This window comes from Monodelphis domestica, chromosome 3 (assembly GCF_027887165.1).
Source record: "Monodelphis domestica isolate mMonDom1 chromosome 3, mMonDom1.pri, whole genome shotgun sequence".
NCBI lineage: Eukaryota > Metazoa > Chordata > Mammalia > Didelphimorphia > Didelphidae > Monodelphis > Monodelphis domestica.
In genome coordinates this window covers 422,974,417-422,992,383 of record NC_077229.1, presented here as the reverse complement: position 1 = coordinate 422,992,383, position 17,967 = coordinate 422,974,417, and the positions used below count along the sequence as shown (strand labels likewise).

The 17,967-nt window shown below is 40.6% G+C and overlaps 1 protein-coding gene across 1 annotated transcript in view; it reads right to left on the bottom strand.

Moving 5' to 3' along the window:
* The window catches only part of LIPG (lipase G, endothelial type), a 33,916-nt gene extending 22,024 nt beyond the window's left edge, over positions 1–11,892 (bottom strand). The window contains exons 1-4 of the mRNA XM_007486665.2: positions 11,517–11,892; positions 9,254–9,447; positions 4,698–4,877; positions 2,593–2,704 (exon numbers count right to left, since the gene is read on the bottom strand). Coding sequence (XP_007486727.1) covers positions 2,593–2,704; positions 4,698–4,877; positions 9,254–9,447; positions 11,517–11,613 — 583 coding nt within the window. The 5' untranslated portion in view covers positions 11,614–11,892. The remainder of the gene's footprint in view (positions 1–2,592; positions 2,705–4,697; positions 4,878–9,253; positions 9,448–11,516) is intronic.
* Positions 11,893–17,967: the final 6,075 nt, after the last annotated feature.

Genomic DNA, 17,967 nt, shown 5'->3' with positions numbered 1-17,967 from the left:
TTATATTCAATGACCTCTAAGGTCCCCTTTCAATGATCCTATATGTTCCTATTAACCCTAAAGTCCCAACCAACTAATGAAAGTCATTCTTTTGGTTTAAGCACAACCTTCACCTTGTGGCCCTCACTTAAAAGGTAAAGGCCAAGGGAGGGATAACAAAGTAAGTCCTTAACATCTCAGTGTGAATTGATCCTATGTCTCTCATTCAGCATTTTATTAAGCCCCTAACATAGTCCCTTGCACATGGCAGACCTGAGGAGACAGCAATGAAAAGGAATATAAAATTAAGGGATTTACAGTCTAGTAGGAAAGGAATGCCATATTTCTTTCTTTGACTAGGGAGACTAGTCAAACATTTGACAGGCACACAAGGGCTAGATGAATTGTATATAATCTCACAGTTTCACCTAGGGCTGACCTTAGGTATATGCCTTAAAAGGATAAAAATGATGGAAGGAAAATGTTGACTTCTCAGTGATACTAAAACTAAACAGGATCTTGGAGATCATTTAGTTGTACCTCTTCATCTTGCAGATAAGGAAACTGGGGGTTGGGAGCAGAGTGGGAGTTATGAACTGACCTAACTGACTTACACACACACACACACACACACACACACACACACACACACACACGTAATCGACCAAAGAATAAGTAAATTGAAACCCAAATCCTCTGGTTCCAAATCCAGTGCTCTTTCCTTTACATCATATGAGTTAATAATTAGATGCTATCCTAATTCAAATTGAGACATAATAACTAAACTTTTAAGAATAAAAATCAATCCAGCTTTTTATTGTACTCATGAGTTCCAGAACTAAGAAGAACTCATTAATTATGCCAATCAATTTACATCTGAATGATGCATGGCCAGCCAACATAAATTAGATTATTTTCATTACAAAAATCATCCACAAGATTTTAAGTGACTCTTCCTTTCCCTAGAGAGAGAACTCCAGATAAAGCTGCCAAAAGATTCAATCTTCTATTTTATGCAGGGGTCAGACATTATTTTTGCCCATTTTTTCCCCAAAACCACACATCATCCCCAGCAAACACAACTTTGCACCATGACTGGCTGTTAATTGAGTTAAAGAAGGGTCTAAGCTCAGTTGCAATGGAGATCACAATCCAAAAGGGAGAACTGAATTAGAGAGGAAGAATCAAGCTAAATAATTTCTTTAAAATGTATTCCATTGACAAAATGCCATCAACTCTTCAAAGCATGCTTTGTCTTAGCATGCAATGTTAGAGAATGATCTCTAGATTGAGCATCATGCTCTTTGGGAGCTGGCTACAATTTTGCTTCTTACTAACTGCATTATTCCATTCTGCGAGTGAGCTAAGTTTCAACCAAACTCGCCTATTAGCTGTTCCCAAGACTTTCCAAGCCATCTCACATCTTTCTGACTTTGTACAGACTGTCGCCAATGCACTCTCTCCTCACCTTAGTCTTACAACTTAAATACCGCCTTTTTTAAAAACCCTTATCTCTGTCTTAGAATTGATGATATACTAAGTATTGATATGGTTCCAAAGCAGAAAAGCAGTAAGGGCTAGGAAATCGAGGTTAAGTGATTTGTCTAGGGTCACACAGCTAGGAAAGTTCCGAGGTTAGATTTGAATCCAGGACCTTCCATCTCCAAGTCTGGCTCTTTATCCACTATGCTGCCTCAATACCCCTTCATGCACCACCTTTTACAGAATTTCCCTGATCCACCCAGGTACTAATGCCTCCTCTTGCTCCTTTATATTTTTTACCCACATCACATTATTTACTTATAAGTTGTTTATCCTGATAAAAACAATAGTTTCTAAGGACAGGAATTGCCTCACTTTTGCTTTTTATGGTTCCAAAACTAGAACAGTGTCTGATACACATGATGCATTTACTGTTTATTTAATTGAATTAAACATGTCCTTGAACAAAGCATTATCTCATTTCCCTAGACCTCAGTTTCCTCAGCTACAAAATAAACTGGAAGAACTAAACTGTTTCTAAGGATAATTTCAGTTTTAGCACTCGAGGATATGTTAGATTTTTTTATTTTAACTGATCTTCCCCATACCCACAAGACAAGGTTTATTATATCCTTTTTATAGGTGAGAAAACTGAAGTACAAGGAGATGAAATGTCACCCAACATCTAGAAACACCCTGGTACTTCCATGTAGTCAGTCACTTTATCACGGGCAGGGTCCTAAAATTAATCTTTGTGAAGCATTTTGGTGACAAGAACAAAGATTAGTGACAGAGCAAAAAATTAGAATTCTTTCTACTAAAGAGAACATGAAAAGGACATTGGACAGAGGTCAGAAAACCTGAGTTCTAACTCTGCCTCTAACTAGCTGGGCAAACTTGGACAATTCATTTAATCTTTATGGGTCTTGGTTTTCTCATCTGTAAAGGGATGGGATGGATAAGATGATCCTTTGGGTTCAACTCCCATGTTCTGAGAATTAACAGAAGTGTCTGAAGAGCCTTCAACTTCAAAAAAGTACAAGTAATCAGAAGGGTGGGAAAAAAAGACAGAGATTGAAATTAGGATGGAGAATTGGAGGGTTTATAAGAACCTAAGAAGGCATCACTCACCTGTGATCCTGCCTATGGTCCCCTGCACAAAGTTTCCAGCATATCCTGCAACATGAGCTCCAAGACTGTAGCCTATTAAGTGAACATTCTCAAGAGAAAAATGCTCCTTCTCCTGAAATCACAAAAACATGTCCATTAGAAGCTTAGACTTCTGAGGCTGAAGAGGGTTGTGAGGACCACTGGTCAAGTAAGGTCCTAATTGGTCCTTGCCAGAAAGACGACTCTGTCCGGGGTACATGGACATTTGAAATGTTGGCTTGAGACCCTCAAGCTGGGGGAAAGTCTCATGACTCCAATTTCAATTGTCCAGGAGCTATAAGAAGACACCTGACTAGAAGCTACCAGCAGGGCCCATTCAATCTCTACCTCTACCTCTTGGTCACCTCAGGTGGGAAGGAAGAAAGAGCCAATGGGAGGGATTGTTTCATTTTTGGCTTTGTATCTTCCAGCACCTAAGCCAGGCTCATGGGAGACATTTAATAAAATCTTATTTCATGGAATGCAATAAAAAATGGAACAGAAAAAAAAATGGAACAGAAATCCCAGAAACTGATAGTCACAGTCTTCTCCCTACTAGCACAATGATAGGATTTTCCAATCAGCAATCCACTCTATCTCCAATTTTCCCCCTGTCCCATTTCTCTGATATCATAGATAAATAACTAAACTTGGGATCAGGAAGACTAGCTGTGTAACCATGGGCAAGTTGTTCAACTTCCCTAAGCCTCAGTTTCCTCATCTGTAAAATAAAGAGATTGGATTCAGTGACCTCTAAGATCCTTTCTAATTTTAAATCTATGGTCTTTTGATTCTCTGTGCTCCCATACCCACCCCAGTGTACCACTAGGCTTCAAGAAAAGAGGAGAATAGCTCATCTCTGAAAAAAACTTGAGGATCTCTAACTTTGAGAAAATAGGTAGCTCTGAAGAAGCAATTAAACACACAATCCATGGAAGAGAACTCCATAGACTTAGGTAGAAACTGAAGGTGATTGTCCTGATTCAAGCCAGAATTCTCTCCCAATTCACCTGATTCCACAAAACTAAGGTTTGAGGGGGCAGCTGGGTAGCTCAGTGGATTGAGAGCCAGGCCTAGAGATGGGAGGTTCTGGGTTCAAATTTGACCTCAGACACTTCCTAGCTATGTGACCCTGGGCAAGTCACTTGATCCCCATTGCCTAGCCCTTACCACTCTTCTGCCTTGGAGCTAATACACAGTATTGGTTCCAAGACAAGGTAAGGGTTTAAAAAAAAAAAAACCCTAAGGTTTGGGCTTGAATGACCATTTAATTGCTTCATTTTGCTAGTGTCAGCCTATTCTAGGTCATCTTATGGATTCCTGCTCAGTGTTTTAAACTACTTATTTTGATATATTTCCATGAATTTGCTCCAAACTCCCTTACAAAGTTAGTTAAAATCTAGCTACCCAGGATCGGCAATTGCAACAATCCTAAGCACCTTTAAAATGACAAGAAACTCCTGGCTTCCAGCCATTTCCAACAAAGCCATGGAATTTAGAACTAGCTGCAAGGATCTTTAGGCATCAATTCAAGTTACTCATTTTGCCAAGGAGGAAGCTGAGGCCCAAAGAGATGAAAAACTCCCCCCAGATTACTTATAGACAGTGTCAGACTCAGAATTCAAACCCAGGTCCAGCTAAGTTTGTTCTTCTTTGCATTAACCCTTGCTGTCTTTGGCACAAATATGAGTTTATGAAATCAGGAAATATTATAGAATCAAATCTTAGGAACCTCAGAGGTCATCTAGTCTGACCCCTTCATTTTATAGATGAGGAACCTGAATAGTGACTTTCCCAAGCTTAAAACAGTTAACAAACAAAAGGTCTGAAATTTGAACCCAAGTCCTCTGAAATCTACCATACTCTTACCCCTAGGCCAGGACATATTACAAGTTAAATCATCTCTAGGCAAATGTTAAATAAGAACATTTCTATTTAGCACCGATAAAAAGTTTCCTCAGCATTGAGCCAATGTTTGGTTTATTCTAAACAATGTTTGATTCTACAAGTCTGACTCCATGTTTGGTCCTTTACCATAACAGGAATTGACACAGTTTCCTATGACATATTCCTCTTCTCCCAGTTACCTGCAGCCAGTTGATCATCTTGGCAATGATAGAACCCACTTCTCTGGAGTTGTTGACAGCATCCGTATAGAGTTGATGGGCCAATGGCAGCCAATCCACCACAACCACATTGGCATCTTGTTCTCTCATCTGGAGAGCTGACACGAGCTTGAACAACCAATTTTCAAATATGCCACTCATCTACACAAGGAAGAGGATAGGGTGCCTTTATTTTAACTTTGAGTCTTATGAGATTCTCTCAACAACAGAACCCAAAAGCTACTCTAAATCCCTCACACTGGTTACCCACAAATTTAGACTGAGCTCCATGAGAGCAAAGAGGGTAGTTAATCCTAAAACTTTTCTTCCCCAGCACTCTACACATAATAGGCACCTAAAAATGTTTGCTGAATTTATTCAACAGTAGCAGGGATGATTCCAAGCAAAATTTGTCACAATAGAGAACCCTCTTTTCTCCCATCAAAACTTTCCTAACCTAATTAGGCAAAATTTGTAAAAATTTGAACATTTCCCAATTGTTAAGTCATCAGAGGTTATGAACAAGCAGTTTTCAGGAGAAGAAATCAAACAATAGTCATATTTTTAAAAATGTTCTAAATCACTAATAAGTAGAGAAATGCAAATTAAAACAATTCTGAGGTAACTGTAGATTGGCTAAGATGATAGAAAAGGAAAATGCCAAATGCTGGAGGGGCTGAGGGAAAATAAGTATATTAAGATACCATTGGTAGAGCTATGGTTCCAACCATTCTAGATAACAACCTGGAATTATGTCCAAAGGTCTATAATTCCCTTTGACTCAATAATACTATTATTAGGCCTGTACCCCAAGGAGACAAAATGAAAAGGAAAAAGCCCCATATGTGATAGCAAAGAATTTCAAATTGGGATGGGGGGGATATTCATCAACTGGGGAACAGTTTGATAAATTATACTTTATGAATGTGACAGAATACTTCTCTGCTGTAAGAAAGGATGACTTTAGAAAAACCTAGGAAGATTTATATGAACTGATGCAAAGTGAAGTGAACAAAACCAAGGGAACCATCTACATAGTAACCACAATGTTATGAAGATAATCAACTATGAAAGACTTAGTAACTCTTATCAATACAATGATTCACTTCAACTCCAAAAGACTCACAATGAAAAATGCTATTTACCTTCAGAAAGAGAAATAATGGACCCAGATTTCAGATTAAAATATTTTTATCTCACTTTTGTGGGGGGTGGGAAATTAGCTAATGCAGAAATGTTTTGCATAACTTCAAAAATATAATAGTATCATATTTCTTGCCTTTTCAATGGGTAGGGAAGGGGGAAGGGGGAGAGAATTTAGAACTGAAAATAAATTTTAAAAAAAGTTTAACATTGCTTCAACGTTTTTTAATTTTTTAAGGCTCTGCTCCTTAGCGAGGTTAAATCTCAGAAATTAGATTGGACCTGTGGAATTCCAAGCAAATCTTCACTTCCTTTCTAATTTATAATTTTAAGAGAGCTGACCAAAGCATTGAAAGTTGAAATGTTTTGCCCTGGATCACTCAGCCATTATGGGACAGAGATAGGTCTTGTACTCAGGTCTTTCGGCCTTCTGGGCTGACTCCTTCTCTATCCCCTACACCACAGATGCCTCTCAATCTCAGAAATTAATCCATATTAAAGTGTCAATGAGGGATAATTGTTCAATGTTTTTTCTAACAGGGTCTTCACCTTTTGAATAGCCCATTCAAAACAGTCTGAGTCCTGGTGTGTAGTTCTCTGGGAGTGGATGACCTAAAGAGCTCCCTTCTCTGACACCAATGTAGAAAGGTACTTTCTCTTATGCAAATGTAGAGAAATAACAAGTTACTATTGTCTAAAAGGCCAGAAAGAAGCTGGGGGAGTCTTTGTTCCCACAGCTGGGTCAGGGAAAATAGGGTAATGATGTTCCATGGTCAAATGCAGACTACATTTTCCCATAAAAGCAATATTATATATGATTTGGGATTCTGGTTTTCAAAGATCACTCTTACAAAAATGAATAATATGGAAATGGGATTTGAGTGAGAACATATGTATAACCCAGTGGAATTGCTTATCCACTCCAGGAAGGGGAGGTAAAGGGGAGGGAGACAAAAAGAATCATGGAACCAAATTTTTAAAAAAAGCAATATTAGAGATTCAGTGTAGATGAACTGAAAAGTCACTTTAGTTATCTATGGATTAAATAGGTTTTCATGGGCTGGGCTGGGAACATAACTTCTATATCTTACTTCGTTTCCATGAGGAGGCAGTTCATGATCTCCACGAGCAACTTACAAACTTTAAGAAGATATCAATCTCTTGGTAAATTATAGATTGTTTGCATTTTGATTTAACTCTGAGGTCTATGAGGGTTGGGACCGATTATCTAAATTATGCATCTCCTAGTAAACAGTAGACATTTAATAAATGTTTATCTAACGGCACTGAATTTCAGAGAAGCCCAGCATGAGAGCTGATACTCAGAATCTGACTCTGGCAACCTCTCAGTCTCAGTTTTCAGAGATAATAATAGCACCTACTTCATAGGGCAGTTGTAAGGATCAAATGAGATAACATATTTATAATTTTGTACATTTGGGGGGAAATCTTAAAGAGTTATATAAATGCTAGCTACTATATTATTATTTTTAAACAGACATTCCATATTCCTCAAATCTCAGCAAGTAGGTACATGCCTCGATTTCCCCAGCAAAGGGCTGGTCCTAATCAAAAAAGGGAAGGATACTAGCACCTCCTTCATATCACTTGGTGACTAATGTCAAAACACTTATGAAAATAGTTGAATTTCTCACTACTGTCATAAATGTTTTATAGCTCACATTGACATAATCAAATTTTTTTAGAACCCATGCTTTCTGTCTTGGAAGCAATACTAATCATCACTTCCAAGACAGAAAAGCAGTAAAGGACTAGGCAAATGGGGTTAAGTGACTTGCCCAGGGTCACACAGCTAGGAAATGTCTAAGATTACATTTGACCCCAGGTCCTCCTTACTCCAGGCCTGGTGCTCTATCCACTGAGCCACCTAGTTGTCCCTGATATATTAATTTACAAAAACTTTTCTTCCTCCCCTTCCACAATTAGCACTATCAGAAACTTGGCTTAGCCTAGAGAAGGGAGGGAGAAAGAACAACATTCAAAGTAAATCCACAAGCATTTATACGTTATATCCTAAGCCCTGCACTAAATTCTGGGGGGTGCTAACCCCGAAAGAAAACCCCCAGAATTTAGACATCATGAAACAGTAGTATAGTGAAACTTAAGGTAAACAGAATGGAAACCACTGGAGCTACCCTGACTAGCAATCACTTTTTAAGGTTATTTTGCTTAATTGCTTATGTGATGTGATTGTGATTTGGGGGGAAGAGTGATGTTAGTTCTGTGTGGTGGTGCAGCTAGTCCTGAACTTGGAGTCCAGAAGACTTGAATTCAAACCTGACTTCAGGCACTTATTATCTGTGTGACTTTAGGCAAATCCCTTAATCTTTTTCTGCTGCAATTTCCTCTTCTATCAAATGGGATCAATTAATAGCACCTCCGTGACAAGGTTGTGACCAAGATCAAAAGAAGTCTTACTGGAAAATAATATAGTTTATATTAAAATATTTTAATAAAACACATTAGAATGTGTTTTATAATTATATAAATAAAATATTCTATATAAATAATGTATATTTCAATAAAATAAAAATATTTAGTTCAAGTGCTATATAAATGCTAACTATTTATTATTTGTTTAATGCTTGGTTTTACTTAGAGAAAAGATTTTTGTGGGCTTTTTTTTTAAACCATAGCATCTTAACTTGGAATTTTTCAATGCAGCTGGTTGTTTTATGAATGAATAAGCTCCCTAGTCACAGAATCATGAAATATTAGAGCTAGAACATGACTTAGAGATAACCCAACCCCTCACTCATCTAAAGTCTCTGTAGCTGGATGTTAAAGCCCTTTTTGTTGAAAGCTGTTATGAGTGAGCCTCTCAACACGTGCTGCTGTGATTGCAAGCACGTCCCTAAGAGTTTCAGCAATCTTGAACCAGCCCACCTCTCTGCAGAGGAGGGCATGGGGCCAGCCGCCTCCTCCCCACTCCACCTCCCCTGCCCCCACCCCAGCCGGCCGGCCAACTCTCCTGGCTCCTCTTCAGATTCCGAGTCAGGCCAGTGATTCGGGCCAACTAGACATGCAGAGAGGGATGTTGGGAAGCAGCAGTTGACCAATGTAATTAAACACAATTAAAGAGCTTCTTAAGTGGTGGTTAGGCTCCACTGTTGCTGCTTTGAGGAGCTCCCCGGTAAGCCCGGTATGTGCCAGGGGTAAAGCCTGCCCTTCGTGGCCGCTGCCGGAGTACAGCCTAGTCCTTAATATCGGTGCCTGATCTCGTTCTTTACAGATGCCTGAAATGCAAACAACAAGCAAGGAGAAATGCGGGGAGGGGGGGAGGGGAGGGGGCTGGACCAGAAACCTAGATTTCACTCGAACTGGCCAACACAAAAGAAACCAGATACCGGCCTTCCCTCCCCCCAGAAGCTCACCGTCCATCCATGGATGATGAAGAAGGTTTTTGCTGTTGTGTTGAAACCACAGTCTTTTAAATGTTGATCGTGGCCCCAGGAGAGATAGCAGCCTGCATGCTCTGGGTCCCTGGAGGTTCTGACGTTAAACCTCACCAAGGGCTTGGTAGGAGGGTGCACTGTATTGGTCTGGGGATGCTCCGCTAAGTTCTTATCTGAGGACAAAGGAACATAATTGGCTGCAATAGACATGGTTAAGATTCTGCTGCTGATTAGCTGTGTGGCCTTGGACATGTTGCTTCATCTCTCTGGCCTCGGGTTTTTCATCTGTCAAACAATAACTGACTTATGTATGGTGCTTTCTCTTTTCAAACTGCTTGTCATGTATGTTCTCATTTGATTCTTACAGCAACTCTGTGAAGGAGGGACAGAGCTATGATTATGTCCATTTTACAGATGTTAAAACTGAGGCTCTGAGTTTCAATGATTTGCCCAGACAGGGCTGAAATTCAATTCAATAAGTATTCATTATTCGCCCACAATCTTTGAGACAAACAAAGACAAACAAACAAAAACAGCCCCAGCCCTCAAGGAACCTTCTTCTGACCTGAAGTAGTTTCTGTCCAGAGCTCTCTCTAGTACCATGCTAGGTCCTTTGTGGAAAACACACAAGAAGACATCATCTCTGTCTTAGAAAAGCTTACAGTTCAGACAATACTAGATTAATAAACAAGCCCCAGTGGACAGAATTTCAGACCAGAACAATTATCAGTTTAGCAACTTCACTACTCAGATGTCAGAGAAGAAGGCAGGAATTAACTACAGGAGATAGATGTCTATTCACACCTAGGCAGGATTCAGTTTGATTTTCTTTGTCCTCTGATGCCTTTCCATCAATTAGCCAGTGGCCAATAAATTCTTAAATTACTAGAATGTTAGAGATGAAAGAAAATCTCTCTATTTATTGTCTTACCTAGTCAAACTCTTATTTATTTTTTTAAACTTATACCTTCTATCTTAAAATCAAAACTAAGTATCAGGAGGTGACTAGGTGGGTCAGTTGATTGAGAATCAGGCCTAGAAACTGAAGGTCCTGGGTTCAAATTTGACCTCAGATACTTCCTAACTGAGTGACTCTGGACAAGTCACTTAACCCCCACTGTTTAGGCTTACTGATCTTCTGCCTTGGAACGGATACATAAAACAGAAGGTAAGGGTTTTAAAAAAAAATACTAAGTATTGGTCCAAACACTGGGCCCAATCCAAACCTTTCAAAATAGTTTTTAATTTTTTGTGTGTCACAAACCTTTCTGTCAGTCGGATAAAGCCTATGGACCCCTTCTGAGAAGTTACTTAAACCACATAAAACAGAATACATTATTACAAAGGAAATCAGTTATAGTGAAATGCAGTTATATATGTTTAAATTAAATTTATGAGCCTCGGGTTAAGAAGCCCTCTCTTAAAAAATAAGCTTGTAAGCAATGGCCATTTCCTGCTAGCTCCTGTACTAGGGCAGTCATAAAGTTCAAACCAGTAAGGTGCCGTTTGGGAGTTCCCCACCACACCTTCCCAACTATCCCACTAAACAGACTTCGAAAGTTCAAAGGTGTTGTTCGCTGCCATCCTAATACACAAGTTAGACACCCTCCTCAAAGAAGCTTAAGGGGCTATAACCGGAGAGAGTAGAGTTGAAGGAACAGAAGAATACAGAAAACAGAGATAATGCTTTTGCATCAAAGACTGCCACATCAGACAACTCCTCTGAATGCAGTTGTTGCTCCAAACTCCCAAGCCATGCGCTAGTCACGCCGGAGAAAAGTAAACTTTCTTGGAATGGAAAGTGATACATACACTCCGTCCTCCCATCTTTCCAGGAATCTATGCCAGCTTAAAATTAAACCAGCGAAGGTAGCTAAACTCTGCCCTCTCCCTTAATCCTGAAGAATAGATGACTTGGGGGTGGGGGAGAGGAGGAGTTTAAGACAAGGCGAGTTACTGGCAATTTGGCAGAACGAACAGGAGTTAAACTGAAAGCGTAATTTTTTAATCACGGGGGAACTGGGGTGGGGAGGAGGGTGAAGAAAGAAAAACTAGACTGGCCTCAGTCGTCTTTCTAGGACCACGCTTTGGGATGATGTCCTGGAACAGCTAAACTAAATCCAAAGAACAAGTGGATACCGGGAGCTGTTAAAGAAAAGGTCCGCAAGGGAGAAAGAGAAGCTAAGGAGCGAAAATTGTGGGAAAGAAACCAAAAAGAAAAATGAAAATAAATGAGTATTACCTTTCAGCCGCCCCTCTGGACCATCCGAGTCTGTGTTTCCCGCGGCAACAGAACAATAGAGACTGCAGAGGCAAAGCAGAGAAATAAAGCGTCTCATCGCTCCCTCCGCCGCCGCCCCTCCCGCTAAGAAGGAGGGGGGGAAGGTAGTGATATTTCTCCTGCAAAGGAAAGGATTCCTCCTACGAGTCCTAGCTGTATTCTGCCTTTCCTCTCTCCCGGAGATAACGAGATAAAAGTCAAGAACTTCGTGGGAAAAAAAGGAAAAGGGGAATACGGACAGTAAAGAGTGAGTGAGTGAGTGAGTGTGTTGGGAGAGTGTGAAAGAGCTTGAACTATATTCGCCGCTACAACCTCAGCCGCCAGGGGATGACTTGCTGTCAAGGAAGGAGGTCGGGGTGGGCGAAGTTTTAGTTTTTAAAAGTATCCGAGTCATCTGACCCATCGCCAGATGGTAATTTGCGTAATTTATTCGTAGTTCCGAGCTCTGATTGGTCACACCTTCCCCAACTCGGGCAGAAACTCGCTAAAGTTTGAATGAAAGAGCCGCACACCCACCTTGTGACGTACGCTTGGGATCTGGCAGAGCTGAGTTGGGTGCTCCTCGCTCTCTCTCACTCACACACACACACACACACACACACACACACACACACACACACACACACACACGCACTGCTCCCCAGAAATACTGCTTTTCCTTCATTTCAGGAGAACACAAAAATAGCCATCTTCCTCCCTCTTGTTCCAAAGCCTTTCCCTCTCTCTATCCAAGTCCCAAAAGTTTTCCAGGCTGAATCTGCTGCATCCTGGGATAAGGCAGAGAGAGGGCTGGGAAAAGGAGCACTTGCAGAACGATCGGATCTCTTTTCTCTCTCCTCTCTCCCATCCTCCAGAGCCGGCTTGCAGGTGCCAGAGGGATCAATAAGGGACAGTGAGAAGGAGCTGGGATGGACAGAGATGATCTGTTAGACAGACAGACTGGGGAGGAGGGGGGGAATGGAGATCATTCGAGGTCTACCCCCAAAAGCAGAGCCTCTCCCAGCCCTTAGCTGGGCTTGAAGGTCTCTGAACATCGTGCAGAACACTTGAAGCTTTAAAAAAACAACAACAACAACAAAAAACTCAAAAAACGCGGCGCACTGGACAATTTGGGAGCAACTCCAAAACCTTGGAGGTGAAAATGTCTAAGCAAATTGGTCACCTCTCAAGCAAGCAAGTTCTTTCCTCCTCTAGATATCCCTTCTCTCGCCCCTATTCCCTTTTCTTTTTTTCTCCTCTGCCTTTCCTTCCTTCTTGCGCCCTTTTCCATCCTTCCACCAGTTTCCCTCTCTTCTCTTTCCTTCTTCCTTTCCCGGGGTTTCCGACCCTGGCTAAAAAGCGCTACGGGCACCTCCCCTGGGCTTGGGATCCGCAGTCCTGGCAGAGGACAGACAACTCGAGGAGGATTTTGCAGGTTAAACCCAGTATTTATAAAACAAACAAGAAACGCCATTTCGGCAGCCGAGAGCGGAGCAAGAGTTATCTTTCCCTGAACAGAGCTGCCACACGATGGGGAGAAGAGAACTGGGTTCCAGGAAAACTAACGTGGACAGGATCGGGGCAGGGGGGTGGGGGTGGGGGGGGTGTTTAAAAAAAAAAAAAAAGACTTTGACCGCGAGTAACCCCTCTCAGGAAAACCTAGGAGCTGACTCCTGGACAAAGCAGTGGTGGGTGTGGGAGGGGGTCTTAGAGGAGGGAAACAGCACACCAAAAGTCACTCCTCCTACCTGGTGGAGGAGTGAGTGTCTTTTCCGCTGTCCACGCCTTCCGAGCCTCATTTACCCTACTGGCCTCCCATCTGGGTACCCTAGGCGACCCTGCAATCTGCTATCCAAGGCTTCCAAGGGTCCCTCCCCAACTCCAGGTCTTGACTCTCCCACGTGCCAAAGGAGAAAAGTGAGGGAACTAGAAGAAAGGACGAAGAAGAGCTCTAGAAGGAAAGAAAGGCCAAGGAGAAAAAGGAAAGGATGTAGGGGGATAGAATGGGAGGTGAAGGAAGCTGTGTGTGTGTGTGTGTGTGTGTGTGTGTGTGTGTGTGTGTGTGTGTGCTTGCGAAATGGGCAACTTGCAAGAATATTTAAGGAAAATTTTCCGAAAAGAAAGAATACAGTGTGGGTCACTACATTAGCCCTGCTCCATGCACACACAACAACCTGCCTCCTTCCCTAATCTACTACTTGGTGAACCCAGCACAAATCTGAAGGCACTTCTGCTTAGAGCAATTCATAAAACAGTGCCTCTGTTTCCCGTTGGTAAATATAAACAAGCTGTTTTCAGAAGAAATCAAAGCCATTGAGTCACCTTAAAATGCTCTAAATCACAAATGAAAACAACTCCAAGGTACATGTCACCCATCAGATTGGCTAATAGGACTGAAAAGGACAATAACAAGTAGTAGAAGGGTTGGGGGACGGGGGAATAGGTAGGCTGAGCTGTGGCCCAACCATTCTGGAAAACAATTTGGAATTAGGCACAAATACATTTGCATACGCTCTCTTCTCTCACTCTTGGGCGGTTTTTTCTTTCATTTTCTCCTCTTTCTCTTCAAAGCCTAGGGAAGAGGAATGACTCATCCACACCTAGAACCCTTTGAGCACACCATAAAGCAACCCCCTTTTCATTAAGAGATAGACTAGAACTAGAGCTAAAGTTAAGGTGCCCAACCTTTTTTTGGTTCCTACACCCTCTAGGCAATATAAAAATGAATACATTCTAAAGGTACCATACATATGCACATAAGAAATAAAATTAAGAGATTAATTAACTTCAGTAGAATAATAGTAATTTACCAACTATTTCCCATACTCTCTTTCTTTAAAACCCTTACCTTCTGTCCTAGACTCAATATTGGTTCCAAAACAGAAGAGCAGTAAGTTTGTGGTTAAGTAACTTGCCCAGGATCACAGCTAGGAGATGTCTAAAGCCAAATTTGAACCCAGGGCCTCCTGTCTCCAGGTCTGGCTCTCTAGCCACTGTGCTACCTACCTGCCCCCACTACCATATTCTCTTGAGAAGCAGTTTATATACCAAGTTGAAAAATTCCTGAGCTAGAGAAACCTTATAAAAAGGGACAGCTAGATAATACAGTGAAAAGAGTCAGGAGAAAAGAGTCAGGCTTGGAGTCAGGAGAACCCTGGTTTAAATCTGGCCTCTGGCACTTCCTAGCTGTGTGACCCTGGATAAGTCACTTAGCCCCATTTGCCTAGCCTTTGCCCTTCTGTCTTAGAGTTGTTACTAAGTGTTTAAAAATAAAATCCATTTAAACGACCCTCTGCATTTTACAGATGAGAAAATTAAAACTCAGAGAGCTTATTTAAGACTCCCTTTACTAATCAGAAACAGAATGAATGGCTGAAGCCCCATAAAGTCCTGACTGAACTGAGCAAACATGAGCCCCATACCACACAACTGAGACTGAGAGGTCTCAAAGGTACTTTTAGACCAGCGATAGAATGAAAAATCTTTGATTGCCAATTGGTTAGAGCGCCCCCTTGTGTGTATCTATTGTAATATTTTTAAATTTGCTAAAAGATGCTTTTCTACATTTAATCACAGCATCCTCAGTACCATTATTTTTCTGCAGAGGAACATGTGACCTAGGTTGGACTAAATTTGGTCACACGTGGACATTTGGATTAAGTAATCAACAAATGGAGTGTCTACTATGCACAAGGTAGGAGATGTAAGTACCAGTTGTAAAATGGAGATTTGAACACCAGACTTCAATCCCCAGAAGTCCTTGGTACTTCCCAGAATTCCCTATAATCTCACCTGAGTCCCTACCTGGGCAAGATCACAATTTGTATTTAAACTGACTGTAACGCCTACTTCGGCCTCTCTCTTCCTCTACTCGAGTTTGCAAGATGTAGTGAGTAAAATGTGAATGGCCCTAGGCACATGGTTTATTATTTTGTAACCTTGATGTCTAATAATCCTTAATAAACCTCATAAAATATAATACTTTTATTACTATAAACTAATTAAGTTTTTACACAGTTGAATAATATGGGTCACTAGTGGGTTAGGTGAATTATGAGTTAGGGCAGAGATTGGGGACAAATAAATGTGGGATAGGTCTAGGAAAAAAACCAGAAATCAAGTCCTTCAACAGGTTAAAAAATACCTAAGACTTGGCAATCATTAATTAATTAATCATTAATTTATTATTTTCTCATGCTGTGCTAGGACCTAGGCAGGGAACACAAATATTAGAGACAATGTCTGCTCTGGAAAAGCCTATTGTCTTTCTGGGGAGTCGGAATCATTACCCATGAAGCAATTAGAGAATAAAAGGATTGGATCATATCGTGTAGTTTATATGTATTTCACAGAATCACAAGGATCTTGCATTTCACATAATCCAACCAATAGCTGATCAAGAATTCTTTCCACATCATTGCTAACAAGTGATCAGCCAATCTTCACTTGGAAATTTCTTGTGAAGGAGAATCTACTCCCAGTGAAGAAAATTAGGGCATCTTGGTAGCAGAGTGGATAGAGTGCCAGGTCTAGAGTTGGGAGGATCAGATGTTTCCTAGCTGTGTGACCCTGGGCAAAGTCATTTAATCCCCATTGAGTAGACCTTACCTGCTCTTCTGCCTTGGAACCAATACTGATTCTAAGACGGAAGGTATGAGTTGGTTTTGTTGTTGTTGTTTTTTAAGGTCTGTTATACATTTGGACAGTTTCAATTGTTAGGAAGCAGCTGAAATTTTCATCTCTGAAACTTCCACTTATTATTCTAAACTCTGTCTGTCTGGGACCAAAGGAGTAAGTCTAAGTCTCTTCTAAATGACAATCTTCAGAGTCTGAAGTGGCAATCATGTCCTTGTTGTCACTCTCCATTGATCCACCCAGTCTTCTCTTCCTCAAACTACACAACCCAAGTTCCTTCCATTGATCCTCATATGTCAAGACCCTTCTTCACATGGGCTTTCCTCATCTTAATTCACTGGAGGTTATCAATATTCTTTATTTTTTCTAAACCCCTATCTTCCATTTTGGAATCAGCATTGGTTAAGTTTAATTATTTTTATTATTTTAATTTTTTTACTAATATAATAATTAAGGTTAAGTGACTTGCCCAAGGTTACACAGCTAGGAAATTTCTGAGGTCAGATTTGAATTCAGGACCTCCTGTCTCTAGGCCTGGCTCTTAATCCATCTACCTAGCTGCCTTTATCAATAACCTTTCTAAAACGCGGTGCTCCCAGTGATGTCTAATAAGGGCAGACAACCTTGCTGCTCCTGGACAACTTGCCCCTAATTCAGCTTAAGCTCTTAGAAGCTCTTTTGCATGCCAAGTCACTATTGAATCATATTGGTCTTGTAGTACAAGAAAGAAATCATCCTGAACTGGATTAGCTGAGGAAGGCTTTTTTGAAGGCTATACAATTGAACTGGGCTGCAAGGAAGAATAGATTTTAATTAATAGGTCAATTAAAAAGTATTTATTGGAAACCTATTCTTTACTGTTGGTGGAGGCATGAAAGTACAATCATTCTGGAAAACAATTTAACATCTATTAAGAAGATGATCAAAGCATATGATTTTTCACTTTAGTTTATTTGAGTTTTTATTTGGGGGGTTGGGTTTTATATGAGTATTCTCCTACAATAGTGACCAGTATGGAAATAGGTGTTGCATAATAATACATGTATAACCCAGATTACTTACCATCTCTGGGAAGGGGGGGAAAGGTTTGGGTGGACAATTTGAATCATATAACTGCAGGAAACGTATGTGGGAAACTGTTATTACATGTAATTGGTAAAATAAAAAAATATATCTTAAAGTCCCCATCAAAAGAAAGAAAATAATACAGATAGCATATTATTTCATGCTACTCTGTGTAGCACAAACAGGTACAATTGAGCAAAGGAGGGATAAATCCCCATTGGTTTGGGGGTGATCAGAGAGGTCTCAGATGAGGTTGAGATATTCTAGACGAAACAAAGAACAGACAGATTTTACTCTGAGGTCTCAAAGGTTAGGTGGTACAATGGGTAGAGTCACCCTCTGGGAATCAGGACAGTTCATTTTAATGATTCAAATCTGACCTCAGACATTTACTAGCTGTATGACCCTGGGTAAGTCACTTAACCCTGTTTGCCTCAGTTCTTCTCCTATAAAATGAGCTGAAAAAAATGGCATGGCAAACCCCTCCAGCATCTTTGTAAAAGAAACAAAACAAAACAAAACAAAACAAAACACAACCCAGATGGGGTCATGGAGAGTCAGACATAACTAAACAACTCAGAGGTTAGCTTGTTCTTGGCTCCAGCTGAGCCTTAAAGGATCTGTGATTAGGGGTTGGGCTTCTTCATGGTGTTTGCAGGTGGAACAAACCACAGCATCTTCAACAGATAGAAAGAGTAAATGTTTTCATTAGGCAACAATTATTTTATTGATG